This window comes from Ursus maritimus, unplaced genomic scaffold (genome assembly GCF_017311325.1).
Source record: "Ursus maritimus isolate PB19 unplaced genomic scaffold, ASM1731132v1 scaffold_19, whole genome shotgun sequence".
Lineage (NCBI taxonomy): Eukaryota > Metazoa > Chordata > Mammalia > Carnivora > Ursidae > Ursus > Ursus maritimus.
In genome coordinates, this window is record NW_024424341.1 from 33,880,426 (window position 1) to 33,902,362 (window position 21,937).

Below are 21,937 nucleotides of genomic sequence, written 5' to 3' on the forward strand. Positions count from 1 at the left end.
AAATAAAATCTTTAAAAAAAGTCAATAGTAGCCTAATGCTATGTCGGTGCTTACATCATTCACTTCACCTCATCATGTAGGCATTTTCTCATCTCACATCATCACAAGAAGGGTGAGTACAGTACAGTAAGATATTTTGAGAGAGAAAGACTACATTCACATAACTTTTACCACAGTATATTGTTAAAATTGTTCTATTTTTAGTCGTTGTTCATCTCTTACTGTGCCTAATTTATAAATTAAACTTTATCATAGGTATCTGTGTATAGGAAAAAACAGCCCATATAGGGTTTGGTACTGTCTGCGGTTTCAGGCATCCATTGGGGGTCTTGGATCGCATCCTCTGTAAAGGAGAGCTGATTGTACCTAGCAAAGTCCTTGGCACTCTGGAGGCAAGAATAGCTAAGGGTTTAATGGGATCGAATGAAAGGAGAAGGGAGGAAGCAGGGCCGTGTGGCCTAGTAGTTTGAATACTGGCCTTGATTTCCATCCAACGGATAACCACTGGGGATCTCCTCTGGGCCAGGTCTTAGAGACAAAGGCATACTGGAGCTGACCCCATACTGGCTCATGAGAGTTACTTGTTGGTTTTTCAGAAAATTTTCAAGTTGGTTGTCAAACACCCACTAAACAAGCTTAAATTATATAAAGTTATAATTTTTTAAAAGGCAATAAAATTCATCACTTCCTATTATTGGATTACATTTTATTAGTACCTCTATTTTGAAGGTCATGTCTATTGCAGGGGTCTCCAACAAATATTTTCTGTAAAAGGGCCAGATGCTAAGTATTTTATGCTTTGCCCGCCACAAGTTGAATCTGGCCCCACAGCCATTGTTTGCTGGTGTGACTCTGGTACGTTGTACCTGTAGGTAGAAATTCCCTATAATGGGGTGCACCTCTTCCCAATTCCTTGCTCAGTGATGTACTTTGGTAGCTTGAAAACTGCCATGGTGGGAATATTTCCACCAGGGAAGTCAAATGCTCTAGATCAGGTTCTCTTCTTTCAGTCCGCTGACAGTTAAACATTTACCAGTAAACCATTGGGCACAGTGATGGGCAAAACTGGAACGAACCCTGCCCTCTTGGAGGGTACAAGGTGTTGGGTTTGTGTACCATTTCGTGGTGGGGTGGGGCAGGAAGGGGGCTGGGCAGAGGCTGGTGGGGATATCCACTGGGGACCGTGGCAAGGAGGAGACCGCCCAGCTTTAGGCATGTCCCCCGGAAGGGGCAGGAATGCTGGAAGAGGGTGCTGAGGTGGACCTCTCCCAGAGCTGGCCATCAGCCCCGTGTTCTCCTCCCCCACAGGGACTTTGCCACTTCATCACATTCCTTTGTGGGCAGCCAGCTCTGCCTTTCCCCTCTTAGCTCAGGGAGAGACTTCAGGCACCTGGGAGCTGAGATGTGAGCCCACGAGGGCAGTTTATTGCCGTTCGCTGCAACCCCAGCTCTTAGCACTGTGCTTTGCCACAGTGAGTGGGCTCTCCACCCATGTGGCCCAGGAGGGGCCTGGCTTGCTCTTTGGAGGGTCTGGATACAGTGGCATTAAGGACAGCTTGGGTGTGTGATCCATCCGTGGAAACTTGACTGGCTTGCGTCTCCTACAGAGGCTGGGGCTTGCAGAGAGGGGGCTTCTGATGGCATCTGGCAGCTAGACTCATTGATTTTTAGGTCAGGAACCTGGAACAGTGGGAGGCAAGGGGCTCTGCATATCATCCACCGAGTACCAATGCTGCCCAATGTACAGACGCGGTCCTCTTGCCTGCATATTCCTAAGCACCAGGGAATAGGTGAGTGTGACTGTCAATTGGTCAGTCACTGCCTATTTGTTGAGCCCTGACTGCGTGCAGGCACTGAGCTAGCTCTGCTGTCAGCCAGCAACTGCTGGATTCTGCCTTCATGGATCTCTTCTTGCAGCATCTTGGGGGCTCTGTGTTACTGACTTCAAACGAAAACCAAGAAATAGTATTTAAAGACGACATCAGTTGAATTCAACACTTTTCCCCTGAGACCTGTGCAGGAAAACATTACAAAGAAAGAGTGGGGACAATGTGGAATTTCAGGTCAAAGGGTTCACATCTTGGCTGGATTCCCACAGTTGTCTGACCGTCTCTGAGCCTTAACTTCCTCACCTTTATGATGGGGATGATAATGATTCTTGCCTTCTGGGCTCCTTGGGAGGAAGAAGAACAAACATGAAAGCCCCGCATAGTAACTGGCACTTTGCATGCTGCTCATTTTCATCATAATATTGCCATGTAATATTCACATATCAACCACTGTACCAAGCAGCCACCGAGGATGTCTGGAATGGTCCTGGAAGAGATCAGGGATTCCCAGCACCCTAAGAAATCTCATTCTGCTGGCATTTGCCCCTGAATAGAGATAGGAGGGTCCACGGATGTCCCTAAGGTAGACAGCAGCTGCTCTGAGCTGTCCTCCTCCATGACTCCATGCTGGCCCCCATCATCTCCCTGCTGGGTACTCCCGACAGCTTCCCCACTGACTTCCCTGTCTCCAGGCTGTTCCTCTGCAAACCTTGTCCATGTCATGCTATGGCCAGTGACCTTACGAAGGTGACATCTACAAGCCACTCCCATGCATGGTCCATGTGGTGGCTTTCCACTGCTTTCAGACTGAAGTCTGGTCCCTGGACCTGCATTTCAGGGCACTACCTGCCCAGCCCCTGCTCACCTCTTGGGCCTCTGCCCTGCAACCCTGGGGCACTTTGCATGCCTTGGCAAATGCATGCAGCTTCCTGGATAGGCTGAGCATCTCCCACCTCTTTACCTTTGCGTGTACCATCTCCCCTTCCAGGAGCACCTTTCCCCTTCTTTACCTGATTCCTGAAGACTTTCTAGAGTTGAGACATGTACCCCAGCACCACAGTATGGCTGGATCAGGTGTCCTCTCTCCGTTCCTATAGCCCAAGCACAGCGTGGTCATTGCCTTTACATTGTCCTAGACTCTGAGCTCTGAGCCTGATGAGATAAGTGAGCCTGGCAAGTTACTCAGCCTCTCTGTACCCTTGTCTGCCAGAGCGGATGGTGATGGCCCCCATATTATGGTTGCTGTGAGAAGGAACAGTTGTATGCATGCACAGCACTTAGCATACAGGAAGAGCTCCGGAAAGGGTTGAACAACTGGCCTAACCCCTCCCCTTGACGGCCTGGGGGTTTTGGTCACAACCATGCCCTGAATCCACATCTATATCATGAGTTGGGGGCGTGGGCTTGACCCTTTCTTGCTTGATTTTCTCAGGGCTGTAAACTTTAGAATTTGAAGAACAGAATTTGGAGCAAATTGTGGAGAGTTGACCAATTCCCCATTTTCTCACCTAACTGCCTCCCCCAGGGCCCAGAAGGAGAGAACGGCTTTGCCCATCTCCTGACACATGGCACATGCTTGGCCCTATGCAACCACCCCCACCCCCCACACCCACCCCTGGCCAGGCTCAGGGATAGGATCTTTCCAGGAGCCCCTCCATTTTGTCTGTTCTTGGGAGAGAGTGGGGAGGGGATAATCCCCACCACAAGGATGTTGTGGGCAAGCTGCCAGCATTTACCATGCAATTCAACACACACTCACACACTCATGTAATCACTACAGAGGCACCTTCACTTAACAAAAAAGGCAAAAATCTGGGGGTTTAAATGGTATTAACTGCAGAAGCGTGTGGTTGTGAGAAGGCCTAGTGGAGGAGCTGAGCATTTGCTGGGTGGCTTTAGGTGCGGCTCCTGATGGCAGAAAGTGGACGTTTTTGTTTCCGAGTTGGAGTTCCTAGGTGACACTGTGGTTCATTCCACAAGGGTGCTTCCAATATGATTCTTACCTAGCCTCGTGCTGGGCCTGCCCATGCAGGGATGAATGGGCTGGTCTGAGGGGAGAGGCAAAGAAGCTGGCATGGCTAGGGCACAGGCAGAAGGGGAGTGGCCCAGTAACTTTGGGGAGGGACTTTGTTGTCTAGGTTCCTAGAAAGGGTCAGACTTGAGGGCTACAATGAGGGGAACTGGGGAGTCTGTCCCCTCCCCCAGGCGGCTTGAGGACCACAAGGGCCAAGGCCCGACAGACATCTGTAAATGGCCAGGGGTCTCGCAGATTCCGACAGGAGGAGACATGGCAGTGTGGGCTCATTATCCGGATAACTGAGAGGACATTTTTAATTCGAGGAACCATCCCTGTCCTATGGCCCCATCTAGCCAGTCAGATGGACAGCTTGAGCTGAGGAGGGGATGTCAAAGGTCAAGCGGTCCAGCCCCCCGCCCCTCCAGCCCAGCCCAGCCCAGCCCCCTCCTCACCCCGGCTCGGACCTTGGGTTTGCACCTGGCCGCACGTCGACTGCCCGCGTCTGCACGTCCCGGGGCGCTGACCGGTCCGATCCCGGACGGGGGCCGGGGGGCCGCACAGCTCCGCACCGGCCTGGGCACCGGCGGGGGCGCGGCTGGGCGTGACGTCACGAGCCCCGCCCCCGCGGCTCCCTCCCACCCCCACGTTCCGGGCGGGGCCGGGCTGGGGCCTGCCGGGGCTCGCCCGCCGCGGCCCCCTCCCCAGGGGCCGCCCCCTCCCGTCGGGCCGCGCCTCGGCCCCTCGCGTCCCCGCCCGGCGGCCGACTCCGCCTGCGAGAGGCCGAAGCCGCGGCGGCCGCCGCCGTTGCCGCCATTGACGTCAGAGGGGCGGGCACATGACCCCGCGGGGACCAATCGCGCGGGCGCCGAGCGGCTTCTGCGATCTCTCAACTGAGCCGGCCCCCGCGGCCCCCGCCGCACACTCGCCCGCGGACGGCCGCCCAGACACACGTACTGTACACACGAGCGGGCGGCGGGGCCGAGACACGCCCGCCCGCCCGCGCGGCCCCGGCCCCCGCCGCTGCCCCGCGTCCCCGCCCGCCGCCCGCCGCCCGCCGCCGCGCCGCTCCGGCCGCCGCGAGCATGCACCCGACGAGCTAGGAGGAAGCGGAGCCGCGAGGAAGCGCCGGCCGCCCGCCCGCCCGCCGGCCGCTCGCCCGCCGGCCCCTCCCCTGCCGGGCGCCCCCCCCAGCCCCACGCCCCCCCACCTTCCTGGGCGGTGGGGGGGGTGCGGGCCGCCGCTCGGGGGCCCCGCCGCCCCGGCAGCCCGGGACAGCCCCCTTTCCCCGCCCCCGGCCCCCGCCCCGGCCCGGCCGGCCATGGATCTGACCAGCAGCTCGGGCGGCGGCGGCGACCCCCGGCAGATCGAGGAGACCAAGCCGCTGCTGGGGGGCGACGTGCCGGCCCCCGAGGGCACGAAGATGGGCGCAGTGCCCTGCCGCCGGGCCCTTCTGCTGTGCAACGGGATGAGGTACAAACTGCTGCAGGAGGGCGACATCCAGGTCTGTGTCATCCGGCACCCTCGGACCTTTCTCAGCAAGATCCTCACCTCGAAATTCCTGAGGCGCTGGGAGCCGCACCACCTAACGCTGGCCGACAACAGCCTGGCGTCCGCCACGGTGAGTCGCTCTGCGCGGCGGCGGCGCGCCGGCACCCCCGCGCCTCTTCTCGGGGCGAGGAGGCGCCCCCTTTCGCCGCCGCCCCCTGCCCGCCGCTGCACCTGGAGCCGGGGGCCTGCGGGGCGCCGGGGGTGCCGGGTCGGGCGGCGGCGGGGGGGGGACCCCGGCGCCCCCCTCCAGGCCTGCGCTCCGGGCTGGCTTGTGCCCAGCGGGCGGGCTGGGAAGACCCTCGGAATTCTGCATAAGATCCGGCCCACCCCAGCCTGGGCATCTGGGGACCTCCCGGGCCCAGCGCTAGCTAGTGTTTCTTAAGGATGGGACCGTGGGATAGACCCGGGCTGGGCCCCGAGGGTGGTGGGGGTTCCCTTTCTGAAAGCCCGCGGCCCATCTGATCTGCGCTGGAGGGGGAAACAAAACAACCAAAAAAATAAATAAAATCTAACAACCTCGAAACCCCCAAACCCAAAGAATTTCCAGAAGCCAGTTCCCTTCTGTGCTCTACTGTCTTTTTCCTGCCCAGGCTGGTAGGCAAAACTGGGTGCTTCCCTTTCTGAAAAATCTCATTCGCACGTTGGGAGGTTGAAAGGGGAGGGGGAGGGGCAGGGGTCCCGGACTACTTCTTCCCCCACCGAGGGGCCGTCAAGTTTTGGAGTGGAAGCTGGCCTGTGGGGCCCTGGTCTTGCATTGTCTGTGAAGTGTGTGTATGTGTGTGTTCTGTGGCTGGTTTTATTTTGTTACTGTTATTGTTTCAAATATATGGCTGGGACTGGGTCAGCTGGATGAGAGGGAGAGGAGAAGTCATTGATCTGTTTCTGAAATCAAATCTGCAAGGTGGGGAAAGACAGCTATGGTGGAGTCGCAGGGGGTGGGGGTGGCGGGCAGGAGCCTGAGCAGGATGCTTTGTGTTTTGAAACAAGGACAGTTTAAAGCACCAGCTCTGCTTGGGCCTGAGCCTTGCTGAGGGGATCCCGTCCTCTGTGGAGAGGTGGCAGGTCTTCCCCAGAACGCACACTCCTCCCTGGGGCAGCTGTGATCCTGTTTACTAAGCACGGTTGGGGGGGGTGGTGGTGGCAGAATCCAATGCCTGCCCACACCTGTGCCAAGAAAACCCAGCCAGGAAACAGGGTGTCGCTTACATGGCATGTCACAAACGTGTAGCGTGTGTAGACATTTCTCCGGCATCCATGTTCCCTTGGCAGTGTGTCACAGGCTGTGACACATGCTCCAAGGAATGGGGAGGGGGGAAAAGTTAGCAGAAGAAGCCCTACTCCTTGAAACCACTCCCCCCTCCCGAAAGCACTGAACCACATGAGGACTCTTATTCTGAATTTTGGGTCCTACGTGCTTAGAACACCTATTTTTTTTCTTTCCTGTGGGCAGGTTGGTGCAGTATCTGCAAAGACTTCTTCTTCAGGGAGGATCGCTGGTTGCCGTGAGGCGGTCTGGTCCCAGGTTCAGGCTCATGCATGTTCTTAAGCCCATCCGAAGCCACAGGCCTCGGCATTTGGCTTTTCATTTGACGGAAGGAGAGCCTCAGAAAATTCGCCAGCCTGTTTCAGGTTCAGGGAGGAACCAGTGCCCTTAATAGTTCCCAGCCTGGGATTAGGAGCCCCCCAATCTGGCTTCAGAATTTCCCCCTGCTTGGTGGGGCATTGTTTTTCTACCACCCCTCAAAATGAAGGGGAGTTGGGAAGGGGCAGGAAGTGGCTGAGAGGTACAGTGATCCTCTGTGGGAGCAGCCGGGAGCGTGTCCTCTGCTGCTGCTGGCCATGGTCTGGGGGAAGCCAGCTTTGGAGGCTCCAGACCCCCCCTCCCCCAACTTATTGCTCAAGAGGTATATAGGAGAGAGAGGAAGGGAACAAAGACTGAGGCTAGGCACTGGTTTCTCAAGCAGCCGGAGGCCCCGGTGCCACCTTCACCAACCGAGGTGGGTGGCACCTTCGTAGCTTGGGCCTCTCTGGAGAGGAGCTGTGATTTTCAGGACTGGGGGTGCGGGCCATCCACAGGAAAAGATTTGTATTAGCAGAACCCTTCTCTGGCATTGGAAATGTGGAAGTAGGAAGTATGAGCAAGTGTCTGATGGGCTGGCAAATCCCCCTTCCTCCGCCTGTGGCCACCAAGCCCTGTGGGCAGGGGGTGTCCTTGAATTTTGCCCTGGTGGGCTCCAGTGGAGTGCAGGGCTCTCTGTGCCAGGGCCTGTGAGTGTGGAGGGGGCTGCAGAGGGCAGTCCCGGATGTGGCAGTAGCCTCCAGGGCAGAGGTGGGGTTGGAACTGTACCAGGGACCTTGTCCCATCCTGAGACACCTGGTTGGTGTCCAGGCCTTGGGGAAGCAAAGCAGCCCCTGAGGGGTTTCCCTGAGGCCTGGGCATTATGTAATCTGTCTGCATTTTAAAGTGTGGCCCAAGCACGCTATTGAGAAATATTATCCCAAATGAAACAAAGGTGAATTTGAGTGTAGTTCACTACAACAAAAGCCCTGTGCAGCCCTTTGGCTTTGCAGAGTCCGCTGGCCCAGCTTCATGCTGCCGATAGATCAGGTATGTTCTGGATCAGGTCATATCCTTCCGTGAAATGTACATCATCCATATATCAAGCCGCCTGCAGAGCCCAACTCAGAACCATCTGGTAATTATCTGGTTAATTGTGTGGGCTTCAGGAAAAAGACTCAGAGTGATTGATCTGGATTCAAACCGATAAACAAACCAAATACACTGCTGCCCAAACCATCTTTGGAGTCTGTCTACACTGATCCAATTAACTGGATCGTTGTCAGAGATAAAGGCTTCCAGAACCACAGCTGCATCAGGCTAGGGTAGAAGCACATGGGGGCTCCCAGCCTGCCTGGCAGGCTGCTCCAGCTGGGTACACCCCACAGGTGGACCTTGGTTGATTCCCACTGGGGAGATGGGCTCAGCCTGGGACCCTGGGGGCTGGCAGCTTAGCCCCCTGGCCTGGCAGCCTAGCCCCCTGGCCTGGCGGTAAACTTTGCCTTTTGTGGGGTCAGGTTGGAGCTTGCCCCTGTGCCAGTCTCCTGGGCCAGTTACTGATTAAATCCTTGCAGAGCCAGCAGTGTGCCTGACGTGGCCTATGACAGCGCTGGGCCTGATGCACTCTGTGCTCGAGACTTTGGATCCCCAGTGCTCATAAACAAAGAAGGAAACACAAAGGCAACGGTGACCTGGCTGACGTGTGAGGGGTGATTGGGACGAGTCTGTCCCCTCCCTGGTGTACACATGACCACACCTGCAGGTCTGCCCAGACTGTGGCCTAGACGTGGTGCCTCATTCCCCTTTTGCATCCAGACTTCTCATTCCCCCGGCCTCCTCGGGCTTTTCGTGGCTGCCGACTGTAGTGTGGGTTGTAGCCAAGGGCCAGGAGTTCTGCAGAGGCAGCCGGGTCCACACAACCAGAATCCATTTTGCTGTTCTCGTGTGTGGGTTGAATTTGATCACCTGCTAGACATGTTTGTCCGCTGCAAGAGGGCTTTTGTCTGCGTGCTTTGTTTCTCTGCACCGAAGAAGCACAAATAAGCCGCCTACCTTTTCTTTCACCTTATTTTATTACACGCAGCACATGGCATCTCAGAATGGTGGGTCCGATCCGAAAAGTCATTTATCCCTTGACCAGACAGGACAGGGGTTGGAGTACAGGTGACAGCAGCCTTCTTTATTTTCAAAGCCTTAATTCCTCAGTGACTTGTTTTTAAATTTTCTCTATTCTGCTCCTCCGATTGCAGCGTTTCTGGGCTTTTTATCATGGCGAGGAAAAAGAGAAGTCACCTTAATCCTTATCGGTCTCTTTAATTTGGTGTTCTCTCGGGGGCAGCAACCTTCTGAACTTGGATTTTGTTAGCTAAGCACCTGCTGGCTGTCCAGTGCTGAGTGGAGAGCTCGGCCCCATGGTGTGGTTTCCGCCTGAGAGTTAAAGTCTGTGTCCTCCAGGGTAGTCGCAGGTCCCACAGGGATGTGTCTGCGTGTGCGTGAGCACGAGTGTTCGTTTTTTTCCACTTTGTCACTTACCCAGCTCCTGTCTCCAGTGAGTAAACACAAATAATTTTTTTTCTTTCAGTACCATTTGTCATAAGATTTTGGAGTCTATCAAGTTTGTTTCCCGGGTAACATGTCTGATTGGAGGGGTGGAGGGGCGGGGGCCAGAGACAGAAGAGGAGAAAAGAATCTAGATTCTTCATAAACAGCAAACATGTTCTGCCTCTCCCAGGTTGTAATAAATAAATGCATTTTAAGAAGGGAGTAAGTTGGATGCTGTCATTTGCCCAGTATAGTCCGAGGTGCTCTTTCTGGCCATGGGCAAAATTGTGCCAGTCCAGGTGGATGGTGTTTCATGGCATGTGGCTAGGCTTTGCTGCCAAACTGGCGATGGAGACAGGCATGTGCTACTGGCTTGGGCTCCATGGCCTACAAGTGGCTTCTGCTTGGCGCTTCCCGCTCCTGCACCCGCCGACTTGCCTGGCAGTGGGAGAGGGCATTTTGGGGGTACTGTGTCTGGTGAGGCGTAGGGGTAGCCTGGCAGCTGTGTTGTCCTGAGAACCGAAGCTGTCTCAGGCCCTCCCTGCCAGCCTTGGGGAATCAGGGTGGCCTCTTCTCCAGGCCAGCCAGGCTGGGCCCACGTGGAGGGCACCCTCTTGGTGTTTTGGTGGAATAGACATTTGAGGTGGTTGAATTATGCCTTCGATTAAAGGATTAAATGAGATTAAGTGAGGCAATGTGATACGGTTTAGGGCATTCCCACCATGGGGCAGAGCTGGCTTGGGCTTTGCTGTCACAAGGCGCTGGGTCTAAATTCTGAGGTTATGATTTCCTGACTCTGTGACTCTAAGCACATTGCTTTCCCTTGGTGGGCCTTGCTTTTTTTTTTTTTTTTTCCCATCTGGAGGGTGGTATAATCCTACCTCATTTATAGGGTTGCTGTAAGGTTTGGAGATAATTCCGAGTCCTACCTGGTAGGGTGGGCAGCACAGGGTAGGAATACGAGCAGGGGCCAGAATTCCACCTGGCGTTTTCTTAATTGCCCCGAGAGAGCTTCTTGAAAGTCTGCGCAAGTAGAAGGGACTGTTGCTGTTTAATGGTGGTCAGTCTCCAGAGAAGAGTCTCCTGCGATGAGCAGTGCACTTGGGAAAGTCAGGGGTAGTTAGCAGATCTGCTGTGTTTGAAGGCAAAGAGACTGTTGAAAGCGGTTTAAGAAAGACTCCTCGGAAGCACAGTCTAGTTTCTTTAAAGAAGACATCCCACAAAGATCTTTATTTTTTTTTTAATTGCAACAATAATACACACATCAAATAGATTCAGATAGCACAACAAGGTGTTTCAGGAAAAATACAGCTTTCATGCCCCCGTGACCCCTAGCTCTCCTGCTTCTAGGCAAGCCCTGTTACTCATTTCTGCTGTATCCTTGCTGCCCCTTCCAGGCATTTACATACCATTCTGGGCTGTGGTCGGTCATTGGACAGTGTATTTTGGAGATGATTCCAGATCTGTGCATGCACGGCCGCCTTACTCTTGTCACGGTTGCATAGTGCTCTGTGGCGGAAGTGCAGCGTGATGCTACTAGACCAGCTCCTGTTGCTGGACATCTAGGTTAGACCCAATCTTTTGCTGTTTGAAACAAGACACTTACCATTTTTATTCAGTGTAGTTGTTCCTGTTTTGATAATTTGAATGTTTTTTGTTCCTTTGGTGGGTGTTCAAATATTTAGTCCCAGATTGCTTTTCAAGGAAGAGCTGACCTTCCCCCAAGAGGGGGATGGGCAGCGTTGCCTGGGGTCGTGGCCGCCAGCAGTCATGCTTCCATCTGGTTCCATGTCACCAGCTGCGGAGCCCCCTAGGAGAGTCCGCCCACCTGGCCCCCCCCCAGGAGCCGAACACAGGTGAGCAGGGGGCTCAGAGCAGCTACGCTGACCTGTGCCCCGAGGACAAGAGTCTCTGTGGCCCAGGCTGGCTGTTTCCTGCTCCACCTGAGAGCATCGTTTTTGTCCCCAGACTTCCTGCTTCCCCAGGATGGGAGCCAGGCCGCCCAGCCCCGTGGTAGAGAAAGGGAGGAAGTGAGAAAGTCTCTTCCCCACTCCTGGCTCTGGTGACAAAGCACCCAGTGAGTTCGTCGGGACACCGAGGGAGGCGGTTCACATTTGAAAGGAAGCTTTGCTGACATCAACAGAGCCATAACCGAAGGGTGATGAGGTGTGTGTGCGCGCATGTGCCTGTGTGGTGTCCCTGCGTCCTGAGGCAAGGAGATCTCAGAGGAGACATTTCTGGTGCAGACTTTGGTACCCATGTTCCGGAGCCATTCTTTACACCTGCCGCGTGCCGGTATGTCAGTGTCGGGCTGTGCACTGAGGTGGCTGGAGGAGAACAGTCAGGCCCGGTGGAGTGGCCAGGCAGGTGAGCTTGAATCCCTGCCCTGCAACTTCCTAGCTGGTGGGTGACCTTGGGTAGGTCACCTAACAGTCTCTATTTACCTGTACAATTCAGATTGTGGGGATTTCCTTTTGGCATTGATGTCGGTGAGGTTAAGTGAGGTGAGGCATGGCAGTTCATTCACGCATTTATTCAACAGATAAGTATCACTGCTCTTGGCACTTTGAAGAAAACAAGACCCCCCCCCCCAATCTGCCCGTTGGTGGGGTGGGTGAAGATAATAAACCACTAGTCAAGGAGGTATAAAATCTGCCTGGTGGCAACAGGGGTCCTAGAGAAAACAGGCAGGTAGGTGGGGCGTTCAGAGCTTTGGGGCTGGCAGCTTTGCTGCTTTGCACATGGCGGTCAGGGAAGGGGGGTGAGAGCATTCCAGGCAGAGAGAGTGGCAAGTGCGAAGGCCCTGAGGCTGGATTGTACTTGGAAATCACCAAGTAAAGTGGCTGGCATTTAGTAATTGCTGTACAATTGTTATTACCCCTGCCTTCTAGGAGCTGTTATCTATCAAAAAATATTTATAAACATCCAGAATGTGCTAGGTGTTGGGCATACAGGGAGCTCCCTGCCCTGTGGAGCTTTTATTCTAGTGCTTCTGGGGGGTGTGTGTGTGTGTGTGTGTGTGCGCGCACGCGCGTGTTTTATTTAGCCAGGCTGCCTCTCAATAGACAGTCAGTAGTTTTGGAGCAGTGCTGTTAGAGACTCTTGAATTACAAAGCCCAGCAAAACTTAAAAACCAGCTGCCTTTGTCCATCTTGAGTTACAAGGGTCCTAGCACCTAGAACACACTAATTGTTGAATTCGCCTCTGGCATTTTGCTGGGGGAGGAGGGGGAAGTGGTGAGGGGAAGTTTGTTGCTCACAGACCCTTACAAATGACTCAGCAGCAGGGCTGGGATTCACACCCAGGACTCCTGCCTCCCAGTGCCTTCTAGAATCTTCCAGTGCCTTCCATCTACCTTTTTCATTGGTCCTCCTGCTTTCAAGCTGCTATCAGGAATGATATGATCGAGACAGCATAGAAGCAGATTAGGCTGAGTAAACTTGCTTTGGAGGGAAGCAGAAGAGCTGGATTCTCCAGTCCCTGGGTAGGATGTACAGGACTCAGGCAGGGTGGTGGATGCTTTCCTAGGGCTGGGCCGGGCTTTCCTAGGGCTGGGCCGGTTGGGTCCAGCTCAGGGGGTTCGTCAGGAGAGGGAGGATAACACCGGAACTTGTACTCCTTTCGTGGGTGTCTTGAGCCGGTCCCAAGCACTTCAAGGCCTGGAAAAGCTGGAGACTGGAGTGTACAATCTGGAGAAACCCAGGCCTGGCCTCCCTGCCTCCCATTTGACTCACTGTCCAGGCCAAGTGAATGTGATCACTGCATGTGCTACTGTGAGGCTCAGAGGGGCAATGGAGCCATCTGTGTGGATGGGGCTGGGCGTCAGTCAGGGTAGGCTTACTAACCGCTGTAACACCTAGCCCCCAAATCTGCGTGACTTCACACAACATGGCTTACTTCTTGCTCTCCTCAGTGCAGTGAGGGGTTGTGCCCTACTGGAGCTGAATCATATGGGCACCTGGCTCCATGTCGTGTCACTGGCTGTCCCTCTCCTCCCTCCAGGGCCTCGTTGAGTGGGAGATGGGAGAGGGAGAGAGCACCAGGCTGAGCCGTTGTTAGGTCTGGCCACTCTCTTGGTCACATCTCTGTGATATGACGACCCCTGAGGGCAGAGAAGGTGGGCACTGGAGAAAGGAGGCTGTGGAACGACGAGGACTGCCCCCAGATTTCTGGGACACCGCAGAGGTCTGGATGTCTTCAAGGTACTGGCTTCAGAGTTGCTGCTCTGGAAAGGAAATTCAAACACCGTGAGCTCTTCTAGTTCCTGGGTTTGAGCTTAGTGGCAGGTCAGGAAGTTTGCAGTCTTCCCTCTGGTGGAGAACAGAATAGGCTAAGCAAACATCTTACAAGGAATGGAGCGATGCATTCATGCTTACGGTGACATTTATCGTCTGCCTACTGTGTGTGAAGAGGTTGAGTGGAGAGGCAGAGGCAGGCCTGCCCCCACGCATGGTGTGCGTGTCCATGAATATGTGCACATCCAGCGGATATACATAAAGTTATTTCAGCCTCTTGCAGAAACATCTTAGTTAAGAATCAGTGGGCTTATCAGTTTAGTGTTTGCCGGTGTTTGGCAGACGTTCCTTTGTGAATTTGTCAAGTGAGTTCAGGGAACTGGTGTTGGGAAGTGAATGCCAAGTATTTGTGGAATAAGTACCAGGCACTAAGTTTGTGAGTCGCGTACCAGATACTGCGTGCACAGAGGGAGTTTCTTGGGTACTGCTTGCCAGTGAGTGCTCGCTGGTCCGGTGCTTACAAAGTGAGTGCTCCCTGGGACTGCATTTGCAGTCAGGTGTCGTCTCCACTCCCAAGGCTTGCTTCCATGGGGGTACAGCACAAACTGTGATGCGCAAGGGGGCAGAGCACATTTCCTCCGAGAGGTTTATGCCTCATCCTGCTGTGTGGAGGGAGGAAGAAGGGGCAGCTGGTTTCAGGAAGGACTTCGTAGGAGAGACACGTGTAGACGGGCAGACCTAGGATGGAGACCGCTGGGGGCCAGGGCTGGAAATGGAGCAAGGCAGGAGAGGCCAGAGCCGCTGGGGCCCATTCTGGGTGGTCTGTGCCATTCTCCCTGAGCGGCGGGCACCACAGAAGGGGTAGGAGATACAGGTGGAGGCGGGGTCACTTCCCAGTGTGGGGACCGCCAGTGGGGGTGAGTGGGTGCTGGATTCACCAGGGCATGGTCAAGCCAAGAGGGCCATGTTCCCAATGCAGAGAGACAGGAGACCAGCCGCCAGCAGGGAGCCTAGGATCCCCCCAAGTGGAAGCTTCTGGAGTGCGGAGATCTGAGTCACCAGGGCCAGGCGTCTGTCACAATAGTGACCATGGCGGCAACCGCTTATGAGCGGTCCTTTTGCCAGGCGCTGTGCCAGGTGGTTACATCGGTGATCCCCATGACAGCCCAATGCCGTACTGTTTCTGTGTCCACTTTACAGGTGGGAACACTGAGGCCTGGCCTCTCAGCAGACATTCTTTGGCTGGATGAATGGATGGTGTGAGCGAGTGAAGTTGCTGCAAGTGCATAGTGGGCAGGTCCCTCCTTGTTGGAAGGGGAGAGGGAAGAGCTGTGCTCAGACCTCCACTCTCCACCCCCTCTGATCCTGTGTGTCTCTGGCTCCCTGCGTGACAGGCACATCACACCTACACCGCTCTCCCCTCCAGCACTGCCGAGGCAAACGGTCGGTGTGTGGTGCCGACCCATGTGGCACATGGCGTGTGCAGCCAGCCTCGGGGTGGACACAGGCCCAAGGGTTCCTGGCCTGCTGCCTTGCCCTTGAGGCTGCCAGGCTCAGCTGGCCAGCCTGGAGCTCCTGATGGGCTTCCATCAGAGGCCTTTGGTACTTTCTAAACCCTGGACCTGAAACCTCCCTTGTCAGCTTTAGCTCTCAAGGCTGCCCTTCTGGAACCTTCCTTCCTGGAGGCCTGGTGAGAAGGCTCAGCCTGGCCTGGGGCTCTTGGGAAGGTAGCATCATCAGGCTGAGGCCCAGGGCAGGTGTGGCAGTTTGCTTTGGGTCTGCAGTGGGGTCTTGAGACAGTGGGCTGTGAGGTGGTGGGGCAGGGCTGCCCTGCTGGAAAGGGGAACAGTGACTTGGCTGAGATCCGTCTGTTGCTCTGGTTGGTTCGTGTGTCATGGCCCTGTGACGGAGCCTTGCTTTGGGAGTGGGGAAGATGAAAGCGCTTGAACTGCCCCAGTGTTCTGGTGGCTGCTAGGCTTGGGGATCCCAGCAGGGTCAGCCTGTGGTGTCTGCTGGATCAGGACAGTAGCGATCGTTGCCTCCCACATGCTGAGTCCCTTGATGTATTTGTGCATTTATGCTCACACCAGCCCCTGGGGTTCCAGTTTACAGATCGAAACTGAGGCCCTGAGACTTTCAGGTTATACATCTGGAACCCAGATGACCTGCATGCAGAGCTGAAAACCTTCCCGTCATGCCGTGATGCCTCCTTGCTGGGCAGTGGGGACTCACCGCCAGCAGGGCCGCCGTAACAACAGCCAGTACTTAGTGCTTATGTTCGGAGCCCTTTGTGTATGTGAGCTCGTTTTAATCTTCATGATGCCTCTGTGAGGTGTTGCTGTTACTTCCCCCATTTTACAGATGAGCAAACTGAGGCCCAGAGAGATGAGGTCACTGCTTACCCAGCTAGTCACGATTGGAGCTGGGATTTGAACCCAGGCCATCTAGCTCCAGAGTGTAACCGCATGTGTACTGTGAGCAGGGCTGAAGAGCAGAGGGTCTGAAAGACCCACAGTGGCCAAGCTGACTCCACGCTGAGAGGAGCGCCTTGCGGAAGTGGGGTGGAGGTGTGTGTGGACAGAGCAGAGTGTTTTGCCCTGGTGGAGTGGGATGGGGGGTGTGCAGCCGTCTCCTGCAGGCCTGTCTTTGGGAGAGCCGTGGTGGACATTGGCTTCCCACCTGCCTCATGTCAGTCTCGTGGACTTTCCTTGCCTGAGATGGCCTGGCCTTGAGGAGCTGTCCGTCAGAGCTGGCTGTGATGACCTGACTATGGCGGGCCTGAAGTCCAGGGTCCACTGGGAGTGCATGCCCAACCCGGCCCTGCCCACCGTCCGGCTCGACTATCCTGAACCTCGGAGCTCGGGCGCAGCACCTCTTCCCTCTGCCTTGGTGGAGGCCACCAGCCCCTGGAGTCTTCCCTGACCCCGCAGTTGCCGTGAGGGCTCCCTTTCCCTCAGGGTGCGGTGCACGCCTTCCCCAACTGGATGCCAGTTGCCTCTTTGTCTGTCAGTCTTCTCTACTGGCTGTTCACTTCTGCACTTGCAGAATAAACAAAAATCACACAAGGATGATGAGCTTATAAAATAAGCAAAAATTTCTCCCACAATCCCAGCCTCCCAAAAGTCATGCATATGAACATTGAGGGTGTAGCCCTCTGTGCTTTTCCTCGATGATTACGTAGGACACCCATGGACTCCTTTGCCCAGCAAGCAGGATTTAGGTCTTATTCCTAAACACTAAGCCATTAGTACATTATCTCAAAGTGTTTCAGCTTCGTTCCTATTGATATTGGGGCCCACATCATTCTTTGTGGTCGGGGCCATCCTGCGCATTGTAGGACGTAGAGCGTCTCTGGCCACTAGATACTCCCCACAGGTGTAATGGCCCACAATGCCCAAAGACATTGCCCCATGTCCCCTGGGGGCACCATTCCGGGTTGAGACCCCAGGTAGCTCTTTTTTTTTTTTTTTTTAAGATTTTATTTATTTATTCGACAGAGATAGAGACAGCCAGCGAGAGAGGGAACACAAGCAGGGGGAGTGGGAGAGGAAGAAGCAGGCTCATAGCGGAGGAGCCTGACGTGGGGCTCGATCCCATAACGCCGGGATCACGCCCTGAGCCGAAGGCAGACGCTTAACCGCTGTGCCACTCAGGCGCCCCACCAGGTAGCTCTTTTAATATCCCACCTACCCCGAGAGGTGGCACGTGTCAGGGCAGGCGCTGGCTGTGGGCTGGCCCGAGGCAGAGCCGGAGCCTATGCTCCTGTCCCAGTCACCTGGCCTCAGAACGTGGCATGGAGGTGGTAAGGAAGAGTTTGGGGGGGGGGGGTACCAGAGCCCAGATGCCCGTGTCTGGCCTGGCATGGGGCCAAGTGGCGGGGCTCTCGGGCAAGGCCCCTGAAAGGAAATCCCGCTGGCCAGAGCATTAGCAGACTCCCCACACCTTTGATCCCTGGATCAGCCCCCCTGCTGTGCCTGCCTTGATGACTCAGGACATCAGAGATCTAGGGTGTTGAAAGGAGAATTGCATCATGCCAATAAAATAAAGAAAGAAAAATTAGCATTAGAAAGTTTTGGTGTGAGGGAAATGAAGCAACCTGTGTGAAGTGAAGTGTCTTTGGGGGTGGGGGTTGTGGAGAGGAGAGGGAGTGGGCTGGTGTGTAGGCTGCCTGGCTACATGGCTCTTCTAAGAAGACCTTCATCTGCTTGACTGAAGCCCCATCCAAGGCCATGCATTGGGTCCCTAGGCCTTTTGGAGCTAGTCGAACCACACCACCAGAAAAGATATAAAATGTGTGGGTCCTGCTGGCAGGTTCACTACAGGACTGAGGGGCTTAGGTTAGAGAGTGTTAAAAGAACAGAGGTCTGGGGACTCTTCTAACGCCCCAGTGATAAGCAGGGCCCCCTCTGGGCAGGGAGAGCTGAGCCCTGGCTGGCTCTTGGCCCCCATCTAGCCCCGGCAAGCCCTTGTCAGAGTCTAGGGCAGCCTCACTTGAAGGACTCTGTGTTGAGGACTGGGGGGCAACACACACCCTGCCCCAACTATGAAACCCGTGGTGGAGTTGGACCCTACCTCCCCAGGTCAATGCTTCCCGAACAGGGGCCCTCATTGTCATCAGGTAACGTGGTGACGTGTGCTGGCCAGTGTTGTTGGATTCAGACACTTGATGTTAGGCCATGTGGCCAGTGGTGTGACCCAGTTCTGTTTCCGCATCTGTATGGTGGGGATAATAGTAGCCACCTCCCAAGCTGTCCTAAGGGTGAAGGAGGTGCCGGCGTAGTAAGTGCTCAGTAAATGTGCCCATCCCCTCCTGGCTGCTGCTTCCCATGCCTGCACTGTCAATTTCTCGAAGGCAGCGTCCTTTTCATCCAGGGACACCTGATGTCAGTGCAGGCCTTTGGCTGAATGTAGTTGTTCTGGAGGGCATGTGGGGCCCCCAGCACCACAGGCTGTGAAGGGGCAGAAAAGCATCTCAGGTTTTCTTGGAAACACTGTCCCTGGCTGGTGACCTTGGAGCTGTCCAGGAGAACCTTGGGGCTTGCCCCTGACCCTGTCCTGTGACCTCAGGCACCAGAACCTGGAATGGGCCCTCAGCCCTGGCCCTAGCACTGGCCACCATGTCCCTGACTCAAGTGAGATAGAAAACTGCAGCTGGGAGGATTGAGGTATTATTGGTGGTTGTCACCTTAGCTTTCAGCAGCAGTGCTTGGGAAATAAGATTTTGATCTTGGAAAATATGATTTAAAAACAGAATTGAAAATCGCTTTTGTTTTCTCAACGATATTGCCCCTGACACATGCACAGGGCCTGCAGAATGGCGTCCAGTGCGAGCATGCCAGTGGGAGACGGCTCACGGCCCTTCTGGGAGGCACACTGTGTGTGTCCGACACCCCCCCCCCGCCTTCATGGCACCCCCTTTCTTTTGTGGTACCTCGCTGTGTCACCTTGGCCTTGCTCACACTGTCAGTGGTGACCCTGCTGCCAGGGGAGGGGGCTTCGTCCTCGGAGCCCTGCCGTGTCCATCTTTGAATGAGGAGCGTTAAATGTGTACGTGTTGGCTTCATGGAGCTTGAGTCTGGTTGTTCTACCCCAATGCTCCCATCCCAGAGGGGGAGGAGGTTCCTGTCCTTCCTGTTCAATGAGGACTGGGAACGCTGAGTCCCCGTGGGCCTCCCAGTGGAGCCTTCTGAGAGGTGGGTCCTGGTCCCCTGGTGATCCCAGGATAACGCTCCATTCTTGTTCACTTTTCTTTGTGCCCAGGACCTGGCCACGTGGCCTTCATCAATGGGCCTCTGTGCCCTCTGGCTTCCAGGGGGGTTTGGCCAGTGGGGACCCTGGAGGAGATGGAGTCTGTTGGTTCTTTAATTTAAGGTTGCTGTGGGTGGGCAGGGTCCCTCAATCACAGCTCCTGTCTTGCCCCCCCCCACCACTCAGGCCTAGGGGTGGGAACACCTGTGGTGGAAGTGGGGTGGCCACCTGTCTTGGCTTGCCTGGGACTGTCCCAGGAAACTTGTGTTTGCCCTCAAGTCCTGTGTCCCAGGAAACCCTGCAGTCCAGGCAGAACGGGACAGTTGGTCACCCTGGGGAGAAAAACCATCTCTCGTGTCTTCCATGTGTTCTGCCCACACCTTGGTATGTTGTCCTTTTGTTACAGTTTCTCCAAATTGCACCATTTTGCGTCTGCCATCTGTTTCTTCCCAGGGCCCCGGCTGATAGACCAGGAACTTTGGGAGGATGGAGTAGTTGTCAGAGCTCTTCCCTTGTAGAGCTCACAGTAACCAAATGCGCTGTACTCTAAACATGGGAAAATGAAATGAATCTCTTGGACAGGGTCTCTTCTGAAAATAATGCTGCCTTCACAGAATGATGATGATCCCAGTGACCCTTTATCTGTCCAGTTACTGCAGGCTTGTTGTGTTAACTTTGATGCACCATCAAAGTTTTTAATCCGTATGACAACTCTGTGAGGACTCTCCAGGGTCAGGAAACTGAGGCTGAGTGAGGTGAAGGCATTTGCCCAAGGCTCAGGCTGGGTGAGAGGTCAGGCCGGGGCATGAAGCCCAGTGGAGCAGTCTGCGAGGTTGGTATGCTTACTGACTGATGAGGTGTTTTACAACCCAGGCCAAACCAGACAAAAGCCACACTTGGGCTGCTTCTGGCTTGGATGGGTGTCTTATTGGGTGTGCAGGCAGCAGATCTGATGTTTTCCACTTCCTCCCATGTGGCAGGGCTGTGTGCACAAAGCATGCAGAACTGGCTGGTCGGCCGTTTTGGTTTTGCTGAATTCAGCCATGGGCAGTGTTGGAAAATGTTAGTCTGTTCTTTCCTTTTCCATCTCCCCTCTCCCCTTTAAATTTTTATAATTAGAATCAGAGGCAGAGAGAACCTGCAGGCCATCTAGTTCTGGGATGGCAAATATATGACACACGTGCTGCTACTCCTAATTCCCTCACCCCTGGTAGACATTGCTAATCAATCCTGGCATAATCAATCCTTGCTAGTGAGCGCAGAGACAGACACTACTAATCAATTGCTGTTGGCCTGCAGCCTGTCTCTCACTATACCGATTAGGAACCTGAGACCCAGGGACGTTAAATGACTGTCTGGGGAGCCACCAGGATTGTAGTGATGACTCTGTTGAGAGATGACTTTGGGTTAAAAGCCTGACATCTAAACAAGGTGTGTGGGGGGAAGGACCTGGGTTTTGCACAGCAGTGCACGGATCTGGGTCTGAATCCCAGTTCTGCCTCTTTCTGGTTGTAACTTAGAGTAAGTCATGTGACTTCTTAGAGCCTGGTCTGTGAAACTGGAAATTATAATCCTTGCATCCCATGGTTGTGAGAAATACACGGCATGGAGTGTTTCTTCAGCATCCCGCAGGTACTGATTAAGGACCTACTGTGTGCTAGGTGCTGCTGTAGGCCTGTCATGTGACCGTGTGCCGTGTGGACAATGCTGTGCCCCTGGTAGCTCAGCTGCCTCATAAAGATGAGGCCTGACCCAAGTAATGCTGGTGTTCTTCCTCTTTCCTTTCTGGAGGCCTATGAAATCGTATTGTTATTATTAATTTTTAACGACTCCTCTGTCACATCCACTTAAATTCTGGCCTGTTTGTGCTCTGCATGACTCGCTTTGGGAAGTGATTTATTTTTTCTTTCATTCTTGGTCTCATTTCCGTTCTCACACAGGAGTGGATGGTCAGTAGGTCTGTTTGTCAGTTACAGGCAATCAAGATGACAGAATCTTCCCCACTGAATGAATGTGCTGGGACACTACACTGGGTCTTGGACTTTTTTGAGCAACACACTCCTTTTGAAAATTTGATGAAAGCCACGGACCCTTCTGCTGGCGAAATGATAACAGGCTCGTGGGAGTTAGCACCAGTAATACAGGCATTCTTGGGGATTCTTTCCTGGACCCCCAGATTATAAACCAGTCTTGGGGGTCTGCAACACTTCACTAGCAGGAAATGGAACTTTGCACAGAAATGAACATGTAAATGATTAAAAAAAGAGTTTCATTAAGTATGAAAGATCAAGATTTTTAGTTGGAGTTCTGCTCCTTTGGCTGGGGAAGTGGATTTGTCCACACAGCATTTTCTATGCTTGTAGAGCTGTGTTTAGTCTTCTTGGTTATGGTGAAATATTTTTTTCTTTTATCCTAGTCTGGAGTTTCAAGGTTGGTACTTCTTGCCCTTAAAATGTTTATT

General features: G+C 54.3%; 1 protein-coding gene and 1 long non-coding RNA gene across 7 annotated transcripts in view; one reads left to right on the forward strand and one right to left on the reverse strand.

Moving 5' to 3' along the window:
• Positions 1-689: 689 nt before the first annotated feature.
• LOC103662089 lies at positions 690-4,444 on the reverse strand. 6 transcript variants are annotated; one of them, XR_005835649.1, is made up of 4 exons: positions 4,311-4,444; positions 2,840-2,920; positions 2,133-2,316; positions 690-2,012 (listed from the first exon to the last, which is right to left on the reverse strand). It is a non-coding gene; the product is annotated as an uncharacterized LOC103662089 (long non-coding RNA). The 6 variants fall into 6 exon arrangements; XR_005835650.1 differs by lacking the exon at positions 2,840-2,920 and having other exon boundaries at positions 2,133-2,173; XR_005835648.1 differs by lacking the exon at positions 2,840-2,920.
• A 720-nt stretch (positions 4,445-5,164) lies between these two features.
• The window catches only part of LOC103662091 (c-Maf inducing protein), a 231,979-nt gene continuing 215,206 nt past the window's right edge, over positions 5,165-21,937 (forward strand). Inside the window, exon 1 of the mRNA XM_040633648.1 lies at positions 5,165-5,464. Within this exon, the coding sequence (XP_040489582.1) occupies positions 5,165-5,464 (300 nt within the window). The remainder of the gene's footprint in view (positions 5,465-21,937) is intronic.